The 21,342-nt window shown below is 36.7% G+C and overlaps 1 protein-coding gene across 1 annotated transcript in view; it reads right to left on the bottom strand.

Annotated features, from left to right (window-relative positions):
* Positions 1 to 14,757: 14,757 nt before the first annotated feature.
* Positions 14,758 to 21,342, bottom strand: part of LOC121391886 (long-chain-fatty-acid--CoA ligase ACSBG2-like) — a 62,298-nt gene continuing 55,713 nt past the window's right edge. Inside the window, 11 exon segments of the mRNA XM_041523357.1 lie at positions 14,758 to 14,876; positions 14,879 to 14,933; positions 15,108 to 15,206; positions 17,346 to 17,429; positions 17,506 to 17,598; positions 17,711 to 17,793; positions 18,274 to 18,336; positions 18,339 to 18,479; positions 19,314 to 19,392; positions 20,407 to 20,540; positions 20,587 to 20,713. Coding sequence (XP_041379291.1) covers positions 14,758 to 14,876; positions 14,879 to 14,933; positions 15,108 to 15,206; positions 17,346 to 17,429; positions 17,506 to 17,598; positions 17,711 to 17,793; positions 18,274 to 18,336; positions 18,339 to 18,479; positions 19,314 to 19,392; positions 20,407 to 20,540; positions 20,587 to 20,713 — 1,077 coding nt within the window.

Below are 21,342 nucleotides of genomic sequence, written 5' to 3'. Positions count from 1 at the left end.
ACAAGTCACTCTTTGAAGGTCAACCAAAAAAGGTCATTTTCTTGAAATAAATTTCATGGTCACATGCATTTGTGGTTTAATGGAATTTCGCCTATTATTGGTCAATATAGTATCAAGTTTTTGTAGCTTATTTATTGCGTTACATGCTTTCCATACCAATTTTAAGATAGTATGTGTAATATGTACATGCTTATAGATTTTCTCCACTTTGTGCCATTCTTAGGAGTAAATGTAAGATGTACCTATGTAATAACAACAAAACACAGTGCATCCAATTATTGTTACTTACCTTTACACTGACCATAATTAACTGCACTAAGTGTCAGAAATTAATCTACAGCCAAAAAGTGTACCCTGGTATTTTTTGTTAAAAATTTAAAAAAATGAAGCATCATAGTAGTTGCTACACAAACTGGAAACATATGAAGCCTTTACTTTGTGGACAGGCATACTGTAGCATTTGAACAAATCTAAGTATAGGAAGTTAGGTGGTTTTCTAAAAGCTCATCATAGCCATACCCAGCCAGAAACCTTGAAACTTTTTGCAAAATTATGTTTGAAGGAGACCTCATTATGAGTTTCACAGCTAAGTACGTCTTTGAAATAATAAACAGTAGCCTTTAGATATTTAATACAGTTTATGTTTGTAGTATACCTATTATGTTCAGAGAGTTCAAAACTGACCTGAATGTAAAAAGCGATAAATACTTTCACTCAAAAATTATTGTGTTATTACTTATTTGAGTAAATTGTAAGCAATGTATTATTACTAACTAGTATTCTTTACCTAGGTTCAATGAGATAGTCAGTGTCAAACAAACGTTTGTAGGTGTAAAAAAGAAAACAAGCTCACCCATGAATTACTTTTGTGCTACTATAATTACTTTGAGTATGGTTATAATTTTATACTTTACTTTCACTGCTACATATATCCACTACCTCATCCTGTAAGACGTCTTCCTCTTCATCACCATTATACCCACAAACAATGTCTGTTGCATTCACATTGTTAATTTGGCACAACGTTATGAAAGTCTAATTTGAGGTGTGTCCAAATAAGTGTTACAGGAAATAGTCTATAGTGGAAAATTGGCTGATAGAAGAAGGAAGTTACTGCGGCTGTTATTGTGACTTAAAAGAAGGAGATCACACTGGGTGAGAAAGATTTTCAATCCAAGACTGCATTGGGGGAAAATATCATGCTTTAATACAAGAAATGAGATTGGTTGACCACACCAGTTTTTATAAATATTTTCATATGTCTCTGAAGACGTTTTGATGAATTATTGTCTTACATTGGACCAGTAATAACCAGAAAGGTAACTAGAATGAGAAGCCAATATCACCTGGGAAAGACTTGTCGTAACATTGTGCTATTTAGTAACTTGTGACTCAATGCAAACAATATCATTCAGTTACAGATCGGGCCACTCCACAATATTATTGATGATACTTGTAAAGAAATATGGGAAGTTCTATCACCAGAAATTTTATGTTCACCTCAAAATAGTGAATAATGGAAGAAATAGCTGATGGGTTTGAGAACATATGGAATTTTCCTCATTGTGTAGGGGCCATTGATGGAAAACATATCTTGATGCAGGCACCAGCAAACTGTGGTTCTCAGTATTTTAATTACCAAGGTATTGTGTTACTGGCTGTCTGTGATTACAATTACTGTTTCACAATTGTTGACATAGGGGTTATGAGAGACAAGAGTGATGGTGGGTGTGTTTAGTAATTCAACGTTTGCATAGCAATGGAAGTCAATTATTGTCTTTACCTGCCGCTGACATTATACCAAGCCAAACATCTCCAGCACCATACTTCTTTGTTGGTGATGCAGCATTTCCACTGAAGACGTATTTGTTAAGGCCTTATCCAGGGACATACTTGCCTGACAACAAAAGGATTTTTAATTACCGCCTTTCAAGGGCAAGAAGGGTAATAGAAAATACCTTTGGTATTTGGATACTAAATTCAGAATATTTCAGAATCTTATCATTGCTAATCCAGAGAAGGTCGCAAAGGTAACACAGGTAGCTTGTGTCTCGACAATTACTTGAAAAATCTCGGAAATGCACTGCCCCTCCTTCAGCTAGACACTACTGCCCACCTGGTTATGTTGACCATGAAGATAGGTATGTAAACATTATACCTGGTGATTGGAGAACTGAAGATAACAATCCACTTCATTCAGTTGGTCAAGTTAGTGCAATTGGTATGCAAGGTCAGCAAAAGAGTTGCATGATAACTGAATGGACTATTTCAATTCTACTGATGGTGCATTATCTTGGCAGCAAAATTACATTCATTCAACTTGAATGATATTCATTAAACTTTAAAATTATTAACGAAAACAACAACTAATTAACAACAATGTCATCAGATCCATGTCCTCCACTTTGATAATAACTGCATCTATAATATATGGGACATGGGTATAGGATGTCTCAAGTGTATGAGGTAATGATTCTGGTTGTATGACACTTCTTGGGTATATCTAGGTGAAAAAGTCTATTTTCATACAGTAACTGTTGGATTTTATTTTTTCTTGGGCTTTTTGTTGTGCGTGGAACCTTTTTGAAGTCATTGACATCATTCTACCATAAGAGAAGTCATCATCATCACTGGTATTGTGGTCTGATCGTGGTACTCTACTCTGTTTAATATTTCGATTTCTATGGAATCTGCCTTAATGCTTCGTCTTTTGTGGTTCTTACTGGTGTTTCATATGAATTGACTACTAGATTCTTATAAGATTGAAAGAATGAGATTAATACTGATATGTGTACCAACCTCCAACCTCTCCCTGCTTGTAATGGAACTTTTTCAACGTGAGCATCAAACAACTTGATTCCTCTACTTCTGTCAGATCATTTTTGTTGTGGTGTCAAGCCATCACTATCAATAGGTCTGGCAGTTTCTTCAATATTACTACTGTCTGTAACTTGTACATTTGTCACTGTACTAAAATGTTATTCATACACACACATCACTTCCTAAGTGCTAACTTTCTAAAGTCCATTAAGTGATAGAATTCTCACTCTTATGTACTTCATCAGCACCAGTACCTGTAGGCTTTTTTAACTTCTTACGCTTCTTAGTATATCACTCTCTTAGCGCTTTCCATCATTTCCTAGTCAAATTAACTACAGTACGTTGTATGTGCCATGGTTGTTTTTTTGCTTTGCTTACCAGTACTGTTTAGTTGTTTAGAAATTGCTGTCTGTGCATTCTCCTTTTTCCAACTAATTTTAAAATCACTTTGATTTGGGTGTTAACAAACTAGGATCCAGTGGTGTATCCAGGATTCAAGCCAGGGTGGTGCCCAACCAGACTAAAATAGTAATTTTCATATGTTATTCATGCACAAATTATTAAAAATAAGAATATTATATTGAGAGTTTTAGTCTGCCAAAATATTGGTTAATTTCATTCGTCGTGGATAACATGGCAGCGGAATCACAGGGGCTACGGGGGCTATATAGTCCCCTTAAATTTAAAGGACCATTTTTTAATTAATAATAATAGTTAACCCTGTGGATTCAATTTTGATCACATGTTGAAACACTCCAGTATTGCTTCGTTTTTCACACAGAGTGGACCTCAAGTAACCTCACAAACTTGATAATCTAAATGAAGCCATGATCGAGAATGCTGACTCTGACTCGGCAGCAGATTTAGATAATACAGAAATTGGGTATGAACTAACACATGAAAGTGATGAAACTGAGAATGGTGTTATCTGTGTTGATAAAATAGTTAGTTCTACAGAAAGTGGTGCCTTAATTCTTAGGCTATTAGTGATTGCTCATCAGAATGTTGTGATGATAATCTATCCCAGCCTTATCATCCTCTATTGATTTTGCCAAATCAAACAAAAGCAAGGAAAGCAATGTCGTATGTTCAAGAGTTATGGTTCAGTCAACCATAAATGGCTTACTTATTGTGTACCACAGAATAAGGCTTACTGTTATTATTGTTGTACAGCAGTGAGAAGAGGATTAATATGTTTTACTACTAAGAAGCATTTATAAGCAGTGGATTTGAAAACTAGAAAAAGCAAAAGAACGTTTCAAAGAACATGAACAATGCCAATTGCACCTTGAGGCCTGTTTGAAGCTTGAAATGCTCAAAAGAACATCAGTAGCTACTAGACTATCAAATCAGCTGAGACTTGACCAAGAAAGAAGAAGAAAAATTCTCTTAAGCTTCTGTCTTCCATTAGGTATTTAGCACGACAAGGAATACCTCTAAGAGGTCACAAAGGTGATGAAGGTTAACCTTCTTCACTTTTGAAATTGCAACAAACAGATGTTGAAGGTCTTCAGTCATTCATTGATGAAGGTCATATTTATCTCACGAAATTATAAATGAGCTGATTGAGATGATGGCCCACCAACTCCTCCGAGGACTTCTGGATTAAATCAGTATAGCTGAGTGGTTTGCTATTATAAGTGATGAGACCAGTGATATCAGTCACACTGAACAACTGGCCATTTCCTTGCGTTGGGGTGGACCACGAATTACATTATCAATGAGGATGTATTGCTTTGGTGTGAGGTGGAAAAACAGATGCTGCAACTATTACAAGCACAATTAAAGATGCTTTGATTCGTCGTTGTCTTCAAATTAGTCAATGTCGGGGCCAAGCCTATGATGGGGCTGCAAACATGGCAGGACATCTTACGAGTTACACACGTCTACAGCAAGAGCAGAAGGCCATTATACGTGCTTCTCCTAAACGCTTGGCTCTTCCGACATATAAAGAGATCATTGAGTCATGGTTCTCCAGGCTTAAAACCATTATGTACTACCAGATGGACAGTCCGAACAGGCTCCATTGATGCAATTTTGATAAACTATAATGTAGTTTGTGAAGAGATCCTCAAATACAGCAGAATCATCATCCGAGACATCAATGAAGGCAGCTGGTTTGTTTATTGATCATGGAGAAATTTGAAGCTTATTTGGACTAAAAACTATCCCTCTTGTTTTTGGAGCCCCCTCAGAACAACTTTCAGCAACTTTACAATACAAAGACTTAATGCCCAAGAAGTCTCATCAGCTTTTAATGCTGTGCTAGCATTTTTGGAAAGACAGAAAAGTGATTCTGTATTTGATAAATTCTATGATTCTGTATTAGAAGAGGCCAAGTCCTACACTGAAGAACCTACACTGCCTAGAAAAATAAAGCTACCAAAGCAGTACAATGATGGTGCTGCTCAGAGCATCAATAGGACTCAGCTAAAGATATTGTACAGGCATAAATATTTTGAGGTACTTGGGCTTATTGATAAGTGAGATAAGAGACGATTTCATCAGCCTTCTTTCACAATTCTTCATGAATAGAACGGCTTCTGGTGAATTCTTGTAATGCCACAAATGTTGAGTTTCCTCAATCTGTGGGCAGATATATGTGCTGCAGACTTAAAGTTGACTGCCTTCGCGTTCAGTTATTCAATGTTACCTGATGTTATTCGAACTGCCAACAAGAATGTGGTTTCACTGTGAATAAGGTGGACTCACTAACTACAATTTGTGAAAAATATCAATGCCTTGAATTTGTCCAAAGACGATGTTGAATGAAGTACACAGACCTTTACGTATATAATTACACTATCCCACTTACCTTGGCAACTTTCGAGAGGACATTCTCAGGTTTGCGTCATTTGAAAGACATACTTACATTCCATGATGACTCAAAAATGAACTCAATCACCTTACTTTTTTGCATACTCATCAACAGCGCACATATAATTTCTCATTACTTAAAGTAGCCATTGATTTGTTGTTAAAAACAATAGAATAAATCATTTTTTGGTCATATATACTGTAAAACAATTAAATAATATTGATAACATTTTTTTGGATTTTGCTTTATAGTATAATTATTTGTATAGCCCCCCCCTTAAACTAAAATATGTTCCTCCACCAATGGTGGAAATGACGTGAAAAGTCATCAATCCACTGCTGAGGTGTCTACAGGAATATCATAGTGAAGATGTAAATGGTATAACCCATCTATTTTGGTTACCCATGTTAGACCTCAATGCTGTTTATGATCCTCTTTAAAACCAGTGAATGAACGCTCGATGAGCAGGAAGAAACTGGTAGTGTACAACAAAACACGGAGTAGTATGTTGATATTTGGAATAACATAGTAGTAGCATGGGGCAAGGCCGATGTTGGTGTTGTAGGCATGCTTGTCCAAATGTATCATGTGCTTTCTCCATTTCACATACCAGCAATGAAGCTCATTTTGTGTAATTAATGCTTCCTTGTGGAGTAAGTCTTCCTTGTAGACCCATTACAATCTAATCAGCGACTTTAGGCTTTAGTGTCTTCAAAGCCAATGGTAATCATTGTAAGGGACAAGGCACATGCTACGTAGTGCTGATTTGATGATGAGTGATAGTGAATCGTTCATATCCATCTCCGACAATTCAAAAATGGAATGGAGATGCTTCTACAGTAGTATGCAGAAGTGTCTCTGCAGGGTATTGGAATGATGAGTTTCCTTGGCATAGATGTTACAATGCCCCACACTGTATCACCATGCTTCAACTGTATGACACCTACAATTAAAATTAATATACTCAAATGCATTGTAGTACAATTATATTACCATTCATCATGGTGTGTATCAATGTTGTCTCTGACCACTTTGTAAAGTATCCATCTCTGCTGTAGCCTCTATTATATCCTTGGCTTCTGCTTGTAAGTTTGAGTCAGAGCGTCATGTAGAAATACAGGAATGGTGCTAACTAAAGCACTACAAAGTCATTTGTTGTAATATCAACAGCAACCTCTAGCATTAGTAAGGGAATCTGTAAGACCACTCCACTTGAGCCCCTCCATCACATATACCCTCAAATACTCAGTTGTCTTTATTTGATATTCATCTCTGCAATCACAGGAACTATTGGCTTTCAATCACTATAAAGAGTATTTTGCCATGAAATATGTCACCACTAACTGAAATCACTGATTTTGTATAATGGCAGATGTATATGTGTCATTTTTTCCAGCAGTAGCAAAGTATGTATGGACTAAGACCATATCCCTCAGCATCTATTCTGAACTTAATCAATGCCCAAAGTTTCCAATGATTAGTTATACTACATTTGTCTCCTTCCACTTTTGTAAGGCTGTCCTACGACCTCGAAGGCCAAGATTTGTCTCCCACACATATTAACTGTTGCCACCATTGACATCAAATAGGCCAGGGGCCTGGTTCATGCGTTGAGAAATACTTGGTTGTGCACCCTGCATTACACTTAAGAATTCATCCTGCCAACAGTGGTACACCTGCTTGGGGGTTTGGGAGCATGCTCCTGGAAAAATTTGAATATTTGGTCTTCTGAGGATTGATCTATGCAATCTGAGAGGTAAAACTGACTGTAAATCTGTACACCTTTTCAAACGTTATTTAAATCAAGAGGTATTAATATATGTAGTCCTTTACAAGAGTCTGAAACACACAACTTTTAAAAATTATCAACCACCAATACAGGACAAGTTGTTTTCACAAAGTAATCTCTTCTATTTTGATCTTTTGTCAACTGATCTGCCACTATTGGATTGGTGGTCAGGGCCTTTGATGCGCATGTGCCCTTTCATGTTCCTGTGTATTTTTGCCCCATCCTGCTGCAAAGCATTTTTATTAGCTTCATACTACTGAAGGTACACTTAACAGTAGCTGGCCAGGTTTGGAAACACACCTGCAATGTCATTATTGCCTATACAATCTGAGAGGACTTGCTGCTTGGTACTCCATAAAAGTAACTCACGGAAACAGCTTGAAATCTGACTCAGTTTCCTCAGTGTGACTGTCTGGTTGTGAAACGCCTCGTTCCAATGAATCAAACCCCTTAGTGCAACACTATAGAAATTTTTCAGTTCATCTTATCTTTTCATGCTATAGTCGACATCGATTTCCTTATAAGAAGATGGCATTCTAAAAGACAAGATATGGGGAGAGATGAGATCAGATGGAATTTATCCTTCCATTGATGTGGTCAAATGATGTTCTGCAGTTACGGATGATCACCTTTCAAAGAAAATGTAGTCTTCTTGTTATCTGTGACATATATTTTTTCCTTCAAGTTGTTCAGTTTCAGTAAACCAAGAATGGTCCTTGAACGTATTTCAGGGCTGTTTGGTATTGCTCTCAACCATTCAGACCCATTAACAAAGTCAATGTCTTTATCATGCAGACTTCCTGGCCAGAGCTTCGCACATATGCAGTATATCTGAGAGTATGTAGATGCAAGCAGAGATGTTGTATTTGGTTAATAGAGTTGTGATTTCATGTGCTCTTGCAAAAGCAGGCCTTATTTATTTCGTAGATCTCTCGAACATGTTTACCAATGCTGAAGGGGGGGAAGCAGACTTCATTCTTGTGGCATGCATGGCACAGGCCGCTCTCACAGAGTCAAGCCAGCAAATGTTACTTGGCTTCTGATTTTTTAATTTCAGGAGAACTAAAGCTTCTTCTGGATTTCAACAAGTTTTTTGCTGCTTTTTGGGAGAATAGTGAAATGCCTTCCTGATTGTCAATTGTGTGCCCAAAAAAGAATTCACTTCAGCTCTGTATGTTCTTCTGCAGCATTTAAGCAGCCACTTGCACTGATTGCAGTGGCAATGGTATGTAAAAAGCACTTTATGCATGCAATCTAAGTCATGTCTGAACGCAACTTCTGTGCATGACCTGGTGTTAGTAAACATCAAAGCAAAGCCCATGTAGGTTTCTCAAAAGTGATGCCTCTGGATTTCATAATATTACAAACATAACAGACTAGCTCTGTAACTAGTTTTGATCAGGCTTGGATGATCACAAGAAAGTGTTCCCACTGGGTTTGTTCTACTTTAGCAATGCGTGCACACACTGATAACTGTTCCTGAGATGCTAATCTATGCTTCTCATCTGCCTTCAGCAAAATATTAGGAGTTGGCCTTGAACTACAGAGGAGGATGCTGTTCAGACTTTGCTAATGCTTGTGAGAATTTCTACAACTTGTGATATACAACTCATAGGTGACATACCAGGGCATGTGTCTTTCTGGGATTTCAATTGATGTCTTAATACTCAATCTGCAAGGTGATAATACTTTCAACGTGTGGTGGTGTGGGGGTTGTAATGCTTGACCAAGAAATACAGTGATCAGATGAGCTTCTTCATCAGTTCATAGTTACTCTTCTTTTCTTCCTCACTGGCTGTTATAATTATGTTCACCACATAGCAGTGCTCTTGTGCTGACTGATTCAGTGCAATTCTCTCTGCTACTAGATTGCCATTCAGATTTCTCATTTTTTCAGCAGAATTTAGCCTTTACCCAGTGTTCCACAGGCCATGTCACCGATGGACCTCTAGGAAGCACTGGTATCATTCTTACAGGACAGTTCACCCCATACTTTTTATGCTTGAATCACAATTCATCCAATGGTATTTCTTCTTTCATCCTTCATTATAGGTTATGTTGGGTCTTATACAATAGGCATAGGCAGCTGATAAAATAGGTTAGGACCAGGCAAACTTATCATTAACCGTACATTTAAATTTTAAAAAAAATCTTATTTTGCGATTATGTTTGGAGGAAAAATGACAAAATTCATCAAGTCTATAGAACAAGCTAAACTCTCTTCAGTACTAAAAACTGTCAAACAACTCAATCTGTCTGTGGACATAGTAGACCTCGAGGAAGGTCTTAACTCTTCTCACACAGGAGAAAGATCTTCACAAGTTGATAAGAATGCCCTAATGTGATAGGTATTTTCAAAACTTCTAACAGTCATTGGAAAAACCAACTTGAAATTTTGGAGAACAAGATAGAGAATCAGTGAGTCCTAGTATAAACCTGTTCTACTTCTAAACCATTTTCATGATTGCCATTGCTGTTATCATTGGTGTTTCTTGATGACTTCCCTTTCCCTTAACTCTCAATGCCATCTTGAACAACAACTTTTGCAGCAAATAAATAATTCCAGCTAGTTCTCCGTATCTAGGGAGTAGTGAGTTGCAAGGGGTTCAATGTCACTTGCACAAAGAAGTTGTTACCAAAGGTATAAGTGCTTGAATAGTCTTCATTATGGATAACAATTTTTTACTCAAATCTTCTCATTTCTTCCAGATCTTGTCAATAATTCCTTGATATTGCTGTTTTGCAATTGCATTATCTTCCACCTTGCTTGTTAAGTCACTGCCAGTACTTCATAAACATACTATCACCCAAAGACTCAGGAAGCTCTTCTGATTCTGTTAGGCCTAGTGGTGAATATCATCATACAACCTATTTCTTAGCAAATAAAATCTCTATGAAATACCTCTGCTGTTTTATCTGCTCAACTGTTTAATAGTTTTTAGTGTAATTTCTAAAGAGAACTTTTCTTTCTTTTGAAAGAATAAAGTAGATGCTGTTTCAGTAATAGCTTTTATAATAATGACAACATGTGCTTTTATGTGGATACTTCCAGAAGCATAATTAAAATTATAATGAATAATGAAAATGATAACGTAATGAATAATATAAGGTTATTATGATTTACAAGCTCACTACATCACTCCCCCTCCAGTGTCTATGACACGGTTGAGGTAAAAACAGTTTGGAAAATTGAATACGTTGTCCAGAGTGAGTTGTACAGGTGGGAGGTTGAGTGGTTGACTCGTGGGTGGTAGGTGGAGGGTTGTCATCAAGGTGTGGCTGGCTTTGAGCTGGTCGATGTAAACTGTATCTTTTCGACCATTGATATCGATGGTGTAGTGTTTATCCATTCTTTTTACAACTAGAAATGGACCATCATACAGTGGCTGAAGTGGTTTACGTACTACGTCTTGGCGGATAAAGACGTGGGTGGCAGTGGCTAAGCCTTTCGGAATGTTACTGTCATTATTAGTGGGTTGCTGAGGTGGTGATGAAGTGGATATGTTTGCATAAGGGCTTTTAATTGTCTGACATAGGTGGATGGATCCGGGAGTGATTCAGTAGTTGTAGGAGTGAAGTATTCTCCAGGTAAGCAGAGAGCTGTGCATACACAATTTCAGCTGCTGTAGAGGAAATGTCCTCTTTAGGGGAGTTTGAATTCCCAGCAAACAAGTGGAAGGACATCCATCCACGAGTTTGTATTGGTTTGTGCTTTCAAAGCACACTTCAGCTGTCTATGGAAATGCTCCACCATTCTATTTGATTGCGGGTGGTAAGCTGTTCTACATGCCCCGTTGCACCCGAGAAATACATTAGATTTTTCCATAGATGAGATTCAAATCGACGGCCACGGTTTGTAACAATAGTCGAGGGAACACCGAACTGGGATACCCTTCCATTAATAAATGCTTGTACCACTGTCTTTGTGGTAGTATTAGTGATGGAAATAGCTTCAGGCCACCTGGTGAAATGGTCAATGCAGGTGAGGAGGTAAAAAAAATCTCGTGATGATGGCAGCAATCCAATCAGGTCAACATGAAACTGTTTGGAAACAAGCTTTGGGAGCGGAAAGGATGACAGTGGAGATCGTATATGATGTTGTATCTTGCACATTGGCACTGGACACAAGAGCATGTCCAACAGCGAAACATCGGAATTGATGCCAGGCCATACGTAGCGAATAGTAATGAGCTTCTGGCTCGCTTGTATATCCCGGGGTGTGATAAACGGTGGATAGAATCAAATGTAACTCATCACCACGCTTTTTGAAACTAGGGGACGTTGTGTGCCAGTAGAGGTATCACAGTAAAGTGGATGGGACAAGTTAGGGAGTGGCATGGCTTCAACTACTAATGGGGACTGTGGGACAATTGAAGTGCTCAAATTTAAGGATCTATGGGCTGAGTCTTGGCCATAGCAGTGTAATCTACTGTGGGGGGTTGTCCTGACAAAAGAGCATTTATCTCAATGTGGAGAGTGCATCTGCTACAGGATTATCAGATCCCTGGATATGTCGTATATTGGAATGAAACTGTGAGATATAATCTAGTTGCCGTGCTTGACGAGGTGAGTGACGATCGGAGCGAATATTTAAAGCAAAGGTTAACTTTTGTGATCAGTGAAAACATGGAATTCTCTGCCTTCTAGAAAATGTCTGAAATGTTTAATGGCTAAATAAACAGCCAGTAGCTCTCTGTCAAAAGTGCTATAACGTTTTTCTTAGAAGTCATCTTTTTTGAGAAAAAAGGAAATTGGATGCCATGAGACCTTTGATGTGTTGTTGTAGGACATCACCTATTGCTGTGTCAGATGCATCGGTCATAAGACATGTGGGTACATCAGGGGCAGGGTAGGATAGAAAGAAGGCGGCAGCCAAAGTTTCCTTGGTATTTCTGAAGGCAGCTATTGCATCATCATTCCAAGTGAGAGTATGGGACTTTGGTTTTGTAGCCTAAATAAGTAGGTCATGTAGGGCCTGCATCAGGTCAGTGCAATGGGGAAGGAAATGATGGTAAAAATTGACCATTCCAATGAACCGACGTAGCTGACATGGAGATGTAGCCTGAGGGAAATCACGAATGATTGCAACTTTGTCTTGAAGTGGGGCAACACTTTGAGAGGTAACCTGATGTCCTAGGAAATCTAGTTGGTCAACACCAAAAATACATTTGCTTGAATTAATAACAAATCCACATGAGAAGCAAGACGTTCGAAAACAGACTTCAAATCTCGTAGGTGTTCTTTCGGAGTACTGCTAGCAATCAGTATGTCATCAATATAGACATATGTGTGGAAATGCCACGTAAAACCTGATCCATTAAACGTTGAAAAGTCTGTGCAGCATTCCTTAGGCGAAAAGGCATGGTGAACATACTCAAATAGGCCGAATGGTGTCGTTATTGCTGTTTTGGAACATCTGCTAGATCCATAGGGATTTGATGATAGCACGTGCGAGATCTAGTCTTGAAAATATGGTGGCACCTTGTAACGCTGAAGTGAAATCGTGGATGTGTGTGTACTGGATAACGGATGGGAAACAGTACATTTGTTCAAGGCGCGAAATCTCCACAAGGACGCCAATCACCGCTAGTCTTCTTGGCCACCATGTGTAGGGGCAACACCCATGGGACTGACGATGGTCTGAGATACCCAGGTTAAGCATGTGCTTAAAACTCCTGCTTTGCAACATGCAGACGATTGGGAGCCAGTTGTCTTGGACGGGCAGACACAGGTGGGCCAACAGTCTGGATGTGGTGGGTGACGTCATGCCTAATAGGGATGTCTAGCAAAGAGATTTGCTAAGAGTGGGAAATTCAGACAATAGTCTGAGATATGGATTGTCATGGTTCTTGGGGAAAAGAGATGGGACTAGGTGAAGAGTCCTAGAGAGGATACCGTGAACATGAACATGTGTATGACCATCAGTCAATTGTTGCTTTCTCATGTTTACCAGCAGTCCGAAGTGTTGAAGAAAATCAGCACCTATAATGGCCTTTTGCACCTCAGCAATGACAAAAATCCAAGGTAGTGGATGTCTGAGGCCAAGGTTAAGATTCAGGAACCGCTTCCCATAAGTACAAATAGGAGTGTTATTCACTGCTGTAAGGGTGAGTTTATCCAGCTGGCAACAGCGATCGGCTGGCGTAGGAGATATCACGCTCACTTCTGAACCTGTATCCACAAGAAATCGTGTGTGTGCATGTTAGTATCACTTACATGAAAAAAGCGACTGAAATGTTGGCCGGAAACGCCTGTCGCCGCGAACGTCCAGCCTGGGTGTTTTCCAAAACTACAGGGCTCCTTGCATTTCCATGAAGCTTCCCAAAAACTTAGCATGGTACCAGCGAGGGTGTCATCAGGTGGAGGAGTTTTTGGAGCAGGACTCCGTTGTTGACAGGTGCGAAAGGAGTTTTGGTGTCGGAATCTGGGTCTGTCGTGGGTCAGTGATGTAATTAGGTCAGCCAGGCGAGCAACTTCTTCACACAATAAGTAACTTCAGAGTTTGTTTGCTGGGTGGAGATTGAAGCGACTGTAGGTGTTACCACTTCCATGACTTTGTCTGCCATGTCTGCCAGCTTGCACAGGTCCAAGGAGGTGTCAGCTGATGCGAGTACCATACGGACGTTGGGAGGCAACCTTTGTAAAAAACAGTTCATGAAGAAAGGAGTTAGTTGCATCTGCTGAGGTCCCAAGTTTGTCACCAAAAGTTGCTGCATTCGATGCAATAGCTGAGTCAGTTATGGTCTCCTAGTTCTTCGCCACTGATGAGTTATTGCAGCTTACGTTTGCTCCGAGGCAGCTGTGCGTTTGACGAGTTCAGCTTTAAGGGTGTCGTACGGAGCTTCGTCTGGTTGTCTAAGGAGAACTCTCTAACTTCGACAGCAAATTCAGGGCTGAGGGAACTGACAATGTAATCGAAACGAGTCTTTTGAGAAGTAATTCCTCTCGTAGTGAACTGCGCCTCTATTTGAGCGAACCAAACATCTGGGTCAGCAGGCCAGAATGGTGGCAGTTTGATGCTGACGGCAGCTAGAGAAGGCGTTGAGAAAATATTAAGTTCTGAATCAGTAATTGTGCTCTACTGAGTGAGCGTCGGGGTCACCGATTTAGTGTAATTTCTAAGACAACTTTTCTCTTCTTTCTGAATAAAACTGACTAGATGACTGAATAAAGTAGATGTTTTTATAACAATGACAAACATGTGCTTTTTATGTGGATACTTCCAGAAGCATAATTAAAATTATAATGAATAATGAAATAATAATGTTAATGAATAATAATAATAAAGGTTATTAACAGCTCACTACAGACTTAATATTACAATTGACATTCATAGCATCAATATTAGCAAAAGTGTCCAGTTTATTAAGATAGGTAATGAATCATCAGCATACATCTCAGTGACATAATCATGATATTTCTCCACAACTATCTTTCGCTTAACTTTGAAGTAGGAGTAAGTTCACCACCATTAACACTGAAGTCACAAGGTAGAATACGAAATTTCTACAAAAAGTAGAGTGATCAATTGATCATACTATTTCATGCATCATTAGAGAGAAATTTCTTAAATAGAAGCAATAGAATCATTCAAAGCTTGTAATTTGTATAGACATTACCAGTACATGAATTGTACAAACAAAAGTAGAGAAATGAGCAATCTATATATACTTTACTTACCTGAACTCGTGCTGGTCTGCTAATAGCATCTTCATTAGCTCGTTCCATGCCATGTTGAATGTAATCCTTCACAAGATTATCAGTCCTAGCCTCAGAAAACTGAAAGAGAAAAATATTCTCTTACTTTAAATCAAACTTTTTTTATTATAAAACCACCACTAGGATAATGTACATTAAGTGATCTATTACCTGAATGAGAATGACATGGAAGGATTGTGAAGAAATTATACACACCTAATGTCATATCTCAGAAAGTGGTACTTGTACCAACTTTTCTCCAAGTCAAAAAATAAAGTCAAAAGATTAAAAACATTTCTCCAGTACAAAGAATGTATGACAGTACAGCCACTACCACCACTAACTGGTGAAAGAGATCCTGTAACTAAAGAACAGTATTGAAAATTAAACAGCAATTCAAGTCACATATACAAGAGCCTAAATCAATCATTGATACAATTATTGCAAGCTTCACAACTAAGATCACAGCCTAGTCTTTTACTTAATTTGAATACTGAAGATACTACCCAATGCAGAAATATACCCAGTCCTCATTAGTATTAGCAAAGTATCAACCCCGCAGCAATAGCAAAATACATATAACAGCAATTAGGTCAGTTGTTTCACAAATATCAGCTTGGTCATCAGCAATCACAAATTCCTACTGCTCTGACATTCTACTTCATATTTGCTAGGCCCATATCAATCACCACTATTGTTACATTGTTACTTGTCCATTACATCCATTGGATCAGCTGACCTAAATCTCTGAGTAATCTTTCGTTGAGAAAAGATGTTCAAAATGAGGCCGTCCTTCAACAAGATCATGAATCACCTCTTCCTCATCTACACAGAGTGAAGATAATGTACCGGAACATCAAGTCAGTCGACCACCATCACTAGCAGTACGTAGAGGTCATTCTTCCAGAGTATGATCTCAAGCAATAATACCTGAAATTTCACATGAAGGTCTTGTGGATACATCAAGTGATGAAAAGTGAAGACAGACAAAGAAAACAGTTAAGACATAAATGGGACATAACATCACTTTTTATATAGTGATCAATATTATTGCTTTTATTTGAAAGTTTTTACTAGTTTTTGTGCATTTATTTATATTTTGTTTATAAACAAATAATAATAATGTATCCTGTTTTAACAATATTTAACATAAAGAAAATATGTTGTGGAATTTAGCAGGAAAATAAACTTAAATGAGTAGACTTGATGCAGTTCATCTATTAGCCTACTGTTTTAAATACTTTAAAATTCCAGAAGACATTCATAGTATCAAATATTAGCACAGTGTCCAGCTATGATTATACAAATCATTCAGCATACATCTGGGTAATAAAATCATGATATTTTCTCCACAACTACTTTTCGCTTGACTTTGAAAAGTAGGAGTGAGCTCACCACCATTAACACTGAAGTCACAAGGTAGAATACGAAAACTTTCTACAAAAGTAGAGTGATCAAATTGATCATACTATTCATGCATCATTAGAGAAATTTCTTAAATAGAAGCAATAGAATCATTCAAAGCTTGTAATTTTGTAGAGACATTACAGTACATGAATTGTACAAACAAAAGTAGAGAAATGAGCAACTATATATACTTTACTACCTGAACTCGTGTGGTCTGCTAATAGCATCTTTATTAGCTCGTTCCATGCCTTGTTGAATGTAATCCTCACAAGATTATCAGTCTAGCCTCAGAAAACTGAAAGAGAAAATATTCTCTTACTTTAAATCAAATTTTTTTATTATATAAACCACCACTAGGATAATGTACATTAAGTGATCTATTACCTGAATGAGAATGACATGAAAGGATTGTGAAGAAAAGATTATACAACACCTAATTGTCATATCTCAGAAAGTAGTATATCACTTACTTATACCAACTTGACACAATTCATACAATATAAAATTATGATAGTGAGTATACCATTTGTACTCATAATAAATCACATTGGAATGTGAGAACATATTTGGGTGGTTTAGACCTTCCTAAATAGCTAGTGTTCTAGTTTGATAAAAGGCGCAGACCTACAAGGCCCTTTGAATGATGCAAACCATTTTTCATTAGCTCGTTTCTAGCCAGAGTTATATTATTATAACTTTTGAGTTAGCGGTCATTGTTAATGTGAACAGAGTATAGCAATCTGAACCAAAATGACATATGTAGCTAATGTAATGACATCATAATAAACTATAAAAACTAGAGATGATTATTACCTGTTGTGGCATTGGAGCCATTTCATTCAAAACAAATTTAGCAAGAGAATCTAATTCTTCAGTAGGATTGCCAAGGTCATCAAACTATAAAAGATTAAAACAATGATAATTACAAATGAACAAGACATAGGTGTACTATAATTATAGAAAACAACATTACCTTACATTTGATGGTTACAAACATAGTGAGGTAACGTTGCTCATCTCCTATAACCATCACATGACTTAGAAGTTGCATCATCTTTAACATACGCTGGAAGAAGAAAAATAATATAATAAAATAAAATCAAACTAACATTGTATTCATAGGATGGATAAGTGTTTAGTATTACAATAAAACATATAGTACCTTCTATTGTACTTACATTTTCAATAGGTACTGGTGCAATATTTTCTCCTGCTTTAGTAATTATCAGATCCTTAGAACGTCCAGTGATATAATAAAACCCTATGTAATGTAGTATCATGAAATGAGTCATAAAAATAATGAATACTTGAATTTTCTATTATAGTGTAGCACTACATGTAAATTACAATTTATAAATAATTGGTCAGTTATAAGTCACAATAATACATAAATGTGTGTCATGGACATAGGTCCAATTAGTCTAACTTTCACAATACCTGTGCTTTCTTTTCAACAGTTAGAGACTATTGTAGCAACATTGCAAATTAACTTCTAAGCCAGTTAAAAACTTGAAATTCAATTATTTCATTGCTCATAATACTTAGAAGAGTAAATTATCACAAGTTCTATAATACTCTCCCTGACATTTGGGTATCATACTGGCTTTTGGGTAAATAGTAATGTCCATTTTTAATCTGTAATCTATTCCTTTTACATATTAAATGTTGTGAATATATTCTGTGACATTATTTTGATAAACAAATCATAGTAACTTTATTGAACATACTTTATTGAACATACCATCATCATCCATATTTCCAATATCTCCTGTGTGAAAACAACCATCTTCATCAATACAAGCTTGGATTTCTCTTCATCATTAAGATATCCCATAAACACATGACGTCCACGAAGACATATTTCTCCGTCACCATTAGGTCCAGGACTATCAATTCTAACCTCACTACCCATAAGTGGATGCCCAATAGAAGTCTGTTTGAATTTATCTAAAGAGAAAGTAAACAAATATAATTAGTTAATACTAAATGTATATCTCAACATGAACAGAGTATAAATGTGTCAGCAACAATACTCAACTATTACTTCAGAACTTCATTCAACTTGCTGTTGATTGATCTACATGTCAGGTAATCCTACAACGTTTACACTAGAGGTAACATACCTCCATACAGATCTATGTCTAGTTCTTGTATTACTTTGTCATAAGCAACAAAGCAATAAACTAAATTTTACCAAATACTGTAACAGTCAATAAATATTGCAATCCACAAATCTTAGTGCAAGTATCAAAAGCAATATTGTCGTTTTTATTAGCTCTAAAACAGCAATGAAAATACCATCAAAACAATGTTGAGACATTTTGACATTTGATTTTGAGAGTTGTTGGGGAAATTCACTTTTATAACATGTCCATTATTACAAACAACAGTCATAGTAAAAGCATCACAACTACTATAACATCTTTTATAAAACACTCCACACAGATATGCTTATCCTGTCATCCTATCAACACAGGAAGTTGCAAGATGCTTGTAAGAATTTAAGAGGAGACATAGTCAATGAAATTATAAATATGACGCTGAAGTTAGTCCCATTTATTGTACAAAAATGTAAAGTCCATCAAATTAAAAAAAAGTGGAGTGAGACACTTGTGTCAACTGTCAATCTTGTATACCTTGGGCTACTCCCTTCTTAGCTAACAGTTTTGGTTAGCAAACTAGTACTTAGTTTTTGGTTAGACAACCCTCCAAAGTACAGATGAAATATGTATTGTTTACCTAGTGTATTTTGACAACCTGTTGCTGTTGTTTCAGACAAACCATATGCCTGATATATAGGAATATCAAAGTTAGCAAAGAAGTCACTCACTGGAGTAGGCAAAGGAGCAGCTCCAGAACCCTAGAAACGTACACCAAACAAATTTATATTTTCATAATGACAGTAGACATTGTATCACTAAGTAAGTCAGTACATAAATGCCTACTGTAAGTAACTGCAATGTTACTCAATCATCACTTCAAATTCACTTACAATAAGGGCAATGGACAGTACAAACTTATCTCAAAAACAATAAAATGATTCTTAAATTATGTACGACTTCTCAAACATCAGAAAGTGCCAGTTAAGAAGCAATTCAACAAATGCTAGTTGAACAATAATACTCCTTTAGGAAGATTAGAGGGAGGAGTTTTTGAATAGGATATAAATTAATGACTGTACAAATTCTCTTTAAACAAAATATATAGTTATGATATCTGTGGTAATCCTCACGGTTAAATGACATTGATCCAATCCTAGTTTTTCACGAATACCCTTGAATACAAGGCTATAAGAAACAAAAACTAACACTTAATTTAGCGAAAGAAAAAACAAACATTCTCATTACAAAAGTATAGAAAATATATCTTCATTTACTATGTTTTATACAAACCGTATATATGTAATTCTGTTTACTTGTCTATAAAGAATTGTATAGCTTTTAAAAGGCAAACAACTCAGCTATGTTTGAGTGGTATATTTACAACCAATAATACATCAATCAATTCCTATTATATGTATAACAGATATGGCACACAGAGTGAAATAGAATAATAACTAAATAAAAAAATTTAGGCCTGCAAACGTCATAATTAATGTATATATAGATGATATGAAGGTACACTTCCTTTCAATGATGATTACCTATTAGCTAGCCAGTAACCCCATGCAGCACCTCCCCCAGATAACGATTGTTATAACTCTTCTTCCAATATCCTAACATGAGATAACTAAACATTATTGAGGGACAAAAATGTTCAATGTTAACAAACATTTTATGTCAACAACAAACAGATAGGTTCATTATAGCAACATAACATTGAGATTATACATTAATATTAGGTCAATAATTATAATGATGACAATAAACATTACTTTTGATTTTTCCAAGATAAATGCTTTAACTCCTTTTACTTCAGCTGTCTGAATCTCAATAGCTTCTTTAAACTTTTCCCAAACACGAGGTACAAATACAACCAAATTGGGTCGAACTTCCTGTAAAGTAACAAGGAAATAAGGCAATTTTATAATGCATATTATCCAGTAGAGTCTCTTTAAGACTGCCTTTAAGTGCATCAGGTTTAGCAAAGTAAACACAAAGACCAGTGACAACAGAAGACATAATGTCCACTATCTGAGCAGCAATATGACTCAATGGTAGAAAACTGACAATACGAAATTCCTAAATAACAATACATGTTTATTATGTACTATTTAAAAATCTCATTAGAATGTTCATACATGTACAAGTTATACACCAAAGGTCAAGGTAGATATGTAATTAATACATCAATGAGCACAGGCTAGAGGTACATAAATCACATAGCTAACAAGATCTAGATATGTAACTGACTTGTACTATGTTGACTAATCAGTTACTGTGTTAGATACATTGCATCTGTTGCTTTGGATGGGTCAAGATACCCATAGATTGGGAAAGTTTCAATGTTAAAAAAAGTTTGAACACTGAACCATGTATAAAAATTAAACACACTAACATTATTACAGATTGAAATATTTACAGTAGGTAATGTATGTGTTACATCGTGGTGTTGAAGAGCTTAAAGTGTAGAGAGCGTGGATGCAACAAAGATGACTCTTTTGAGATATCTGGAACTTACAGGTGATCCAAAATGTTCTAAAATCCTCCATACAGAGACTATTCAGCTAGAGTGCCACACCTTCCTTAGCCTAACTCCTTACTTTCATATTCACCCAAGCATTATACCAATTAGCTATAGATTCAAACTTGATTTAGTAGCAATAATTGTTACTTCTGAACAGACATTTACACACCAAAATCAACAAAGG

This window comes from Gigantopelta aegis, unplaced genomic scaffold, assembly GCF_016097555.1.
Source record: "Gigantopelta aegis isolate Gae_Host unplaced genomic scaffold, Gae_host_genome ctg3061_pilon_pilon:::debris, whole genome shotgun sequence".
In the NCBI taxonomy this organism is placed as follows: Eukaryota; Metazoa; Mollusca; class Gastropoda; order Neomphalida; family Peltospiridae; genus Gigantopelta; species Gigantopelta aegis.
Note: the sequence above shows the minus strand (reverse complement) of the source record. Positions and strands in the feature narration are given on the sequence as shown.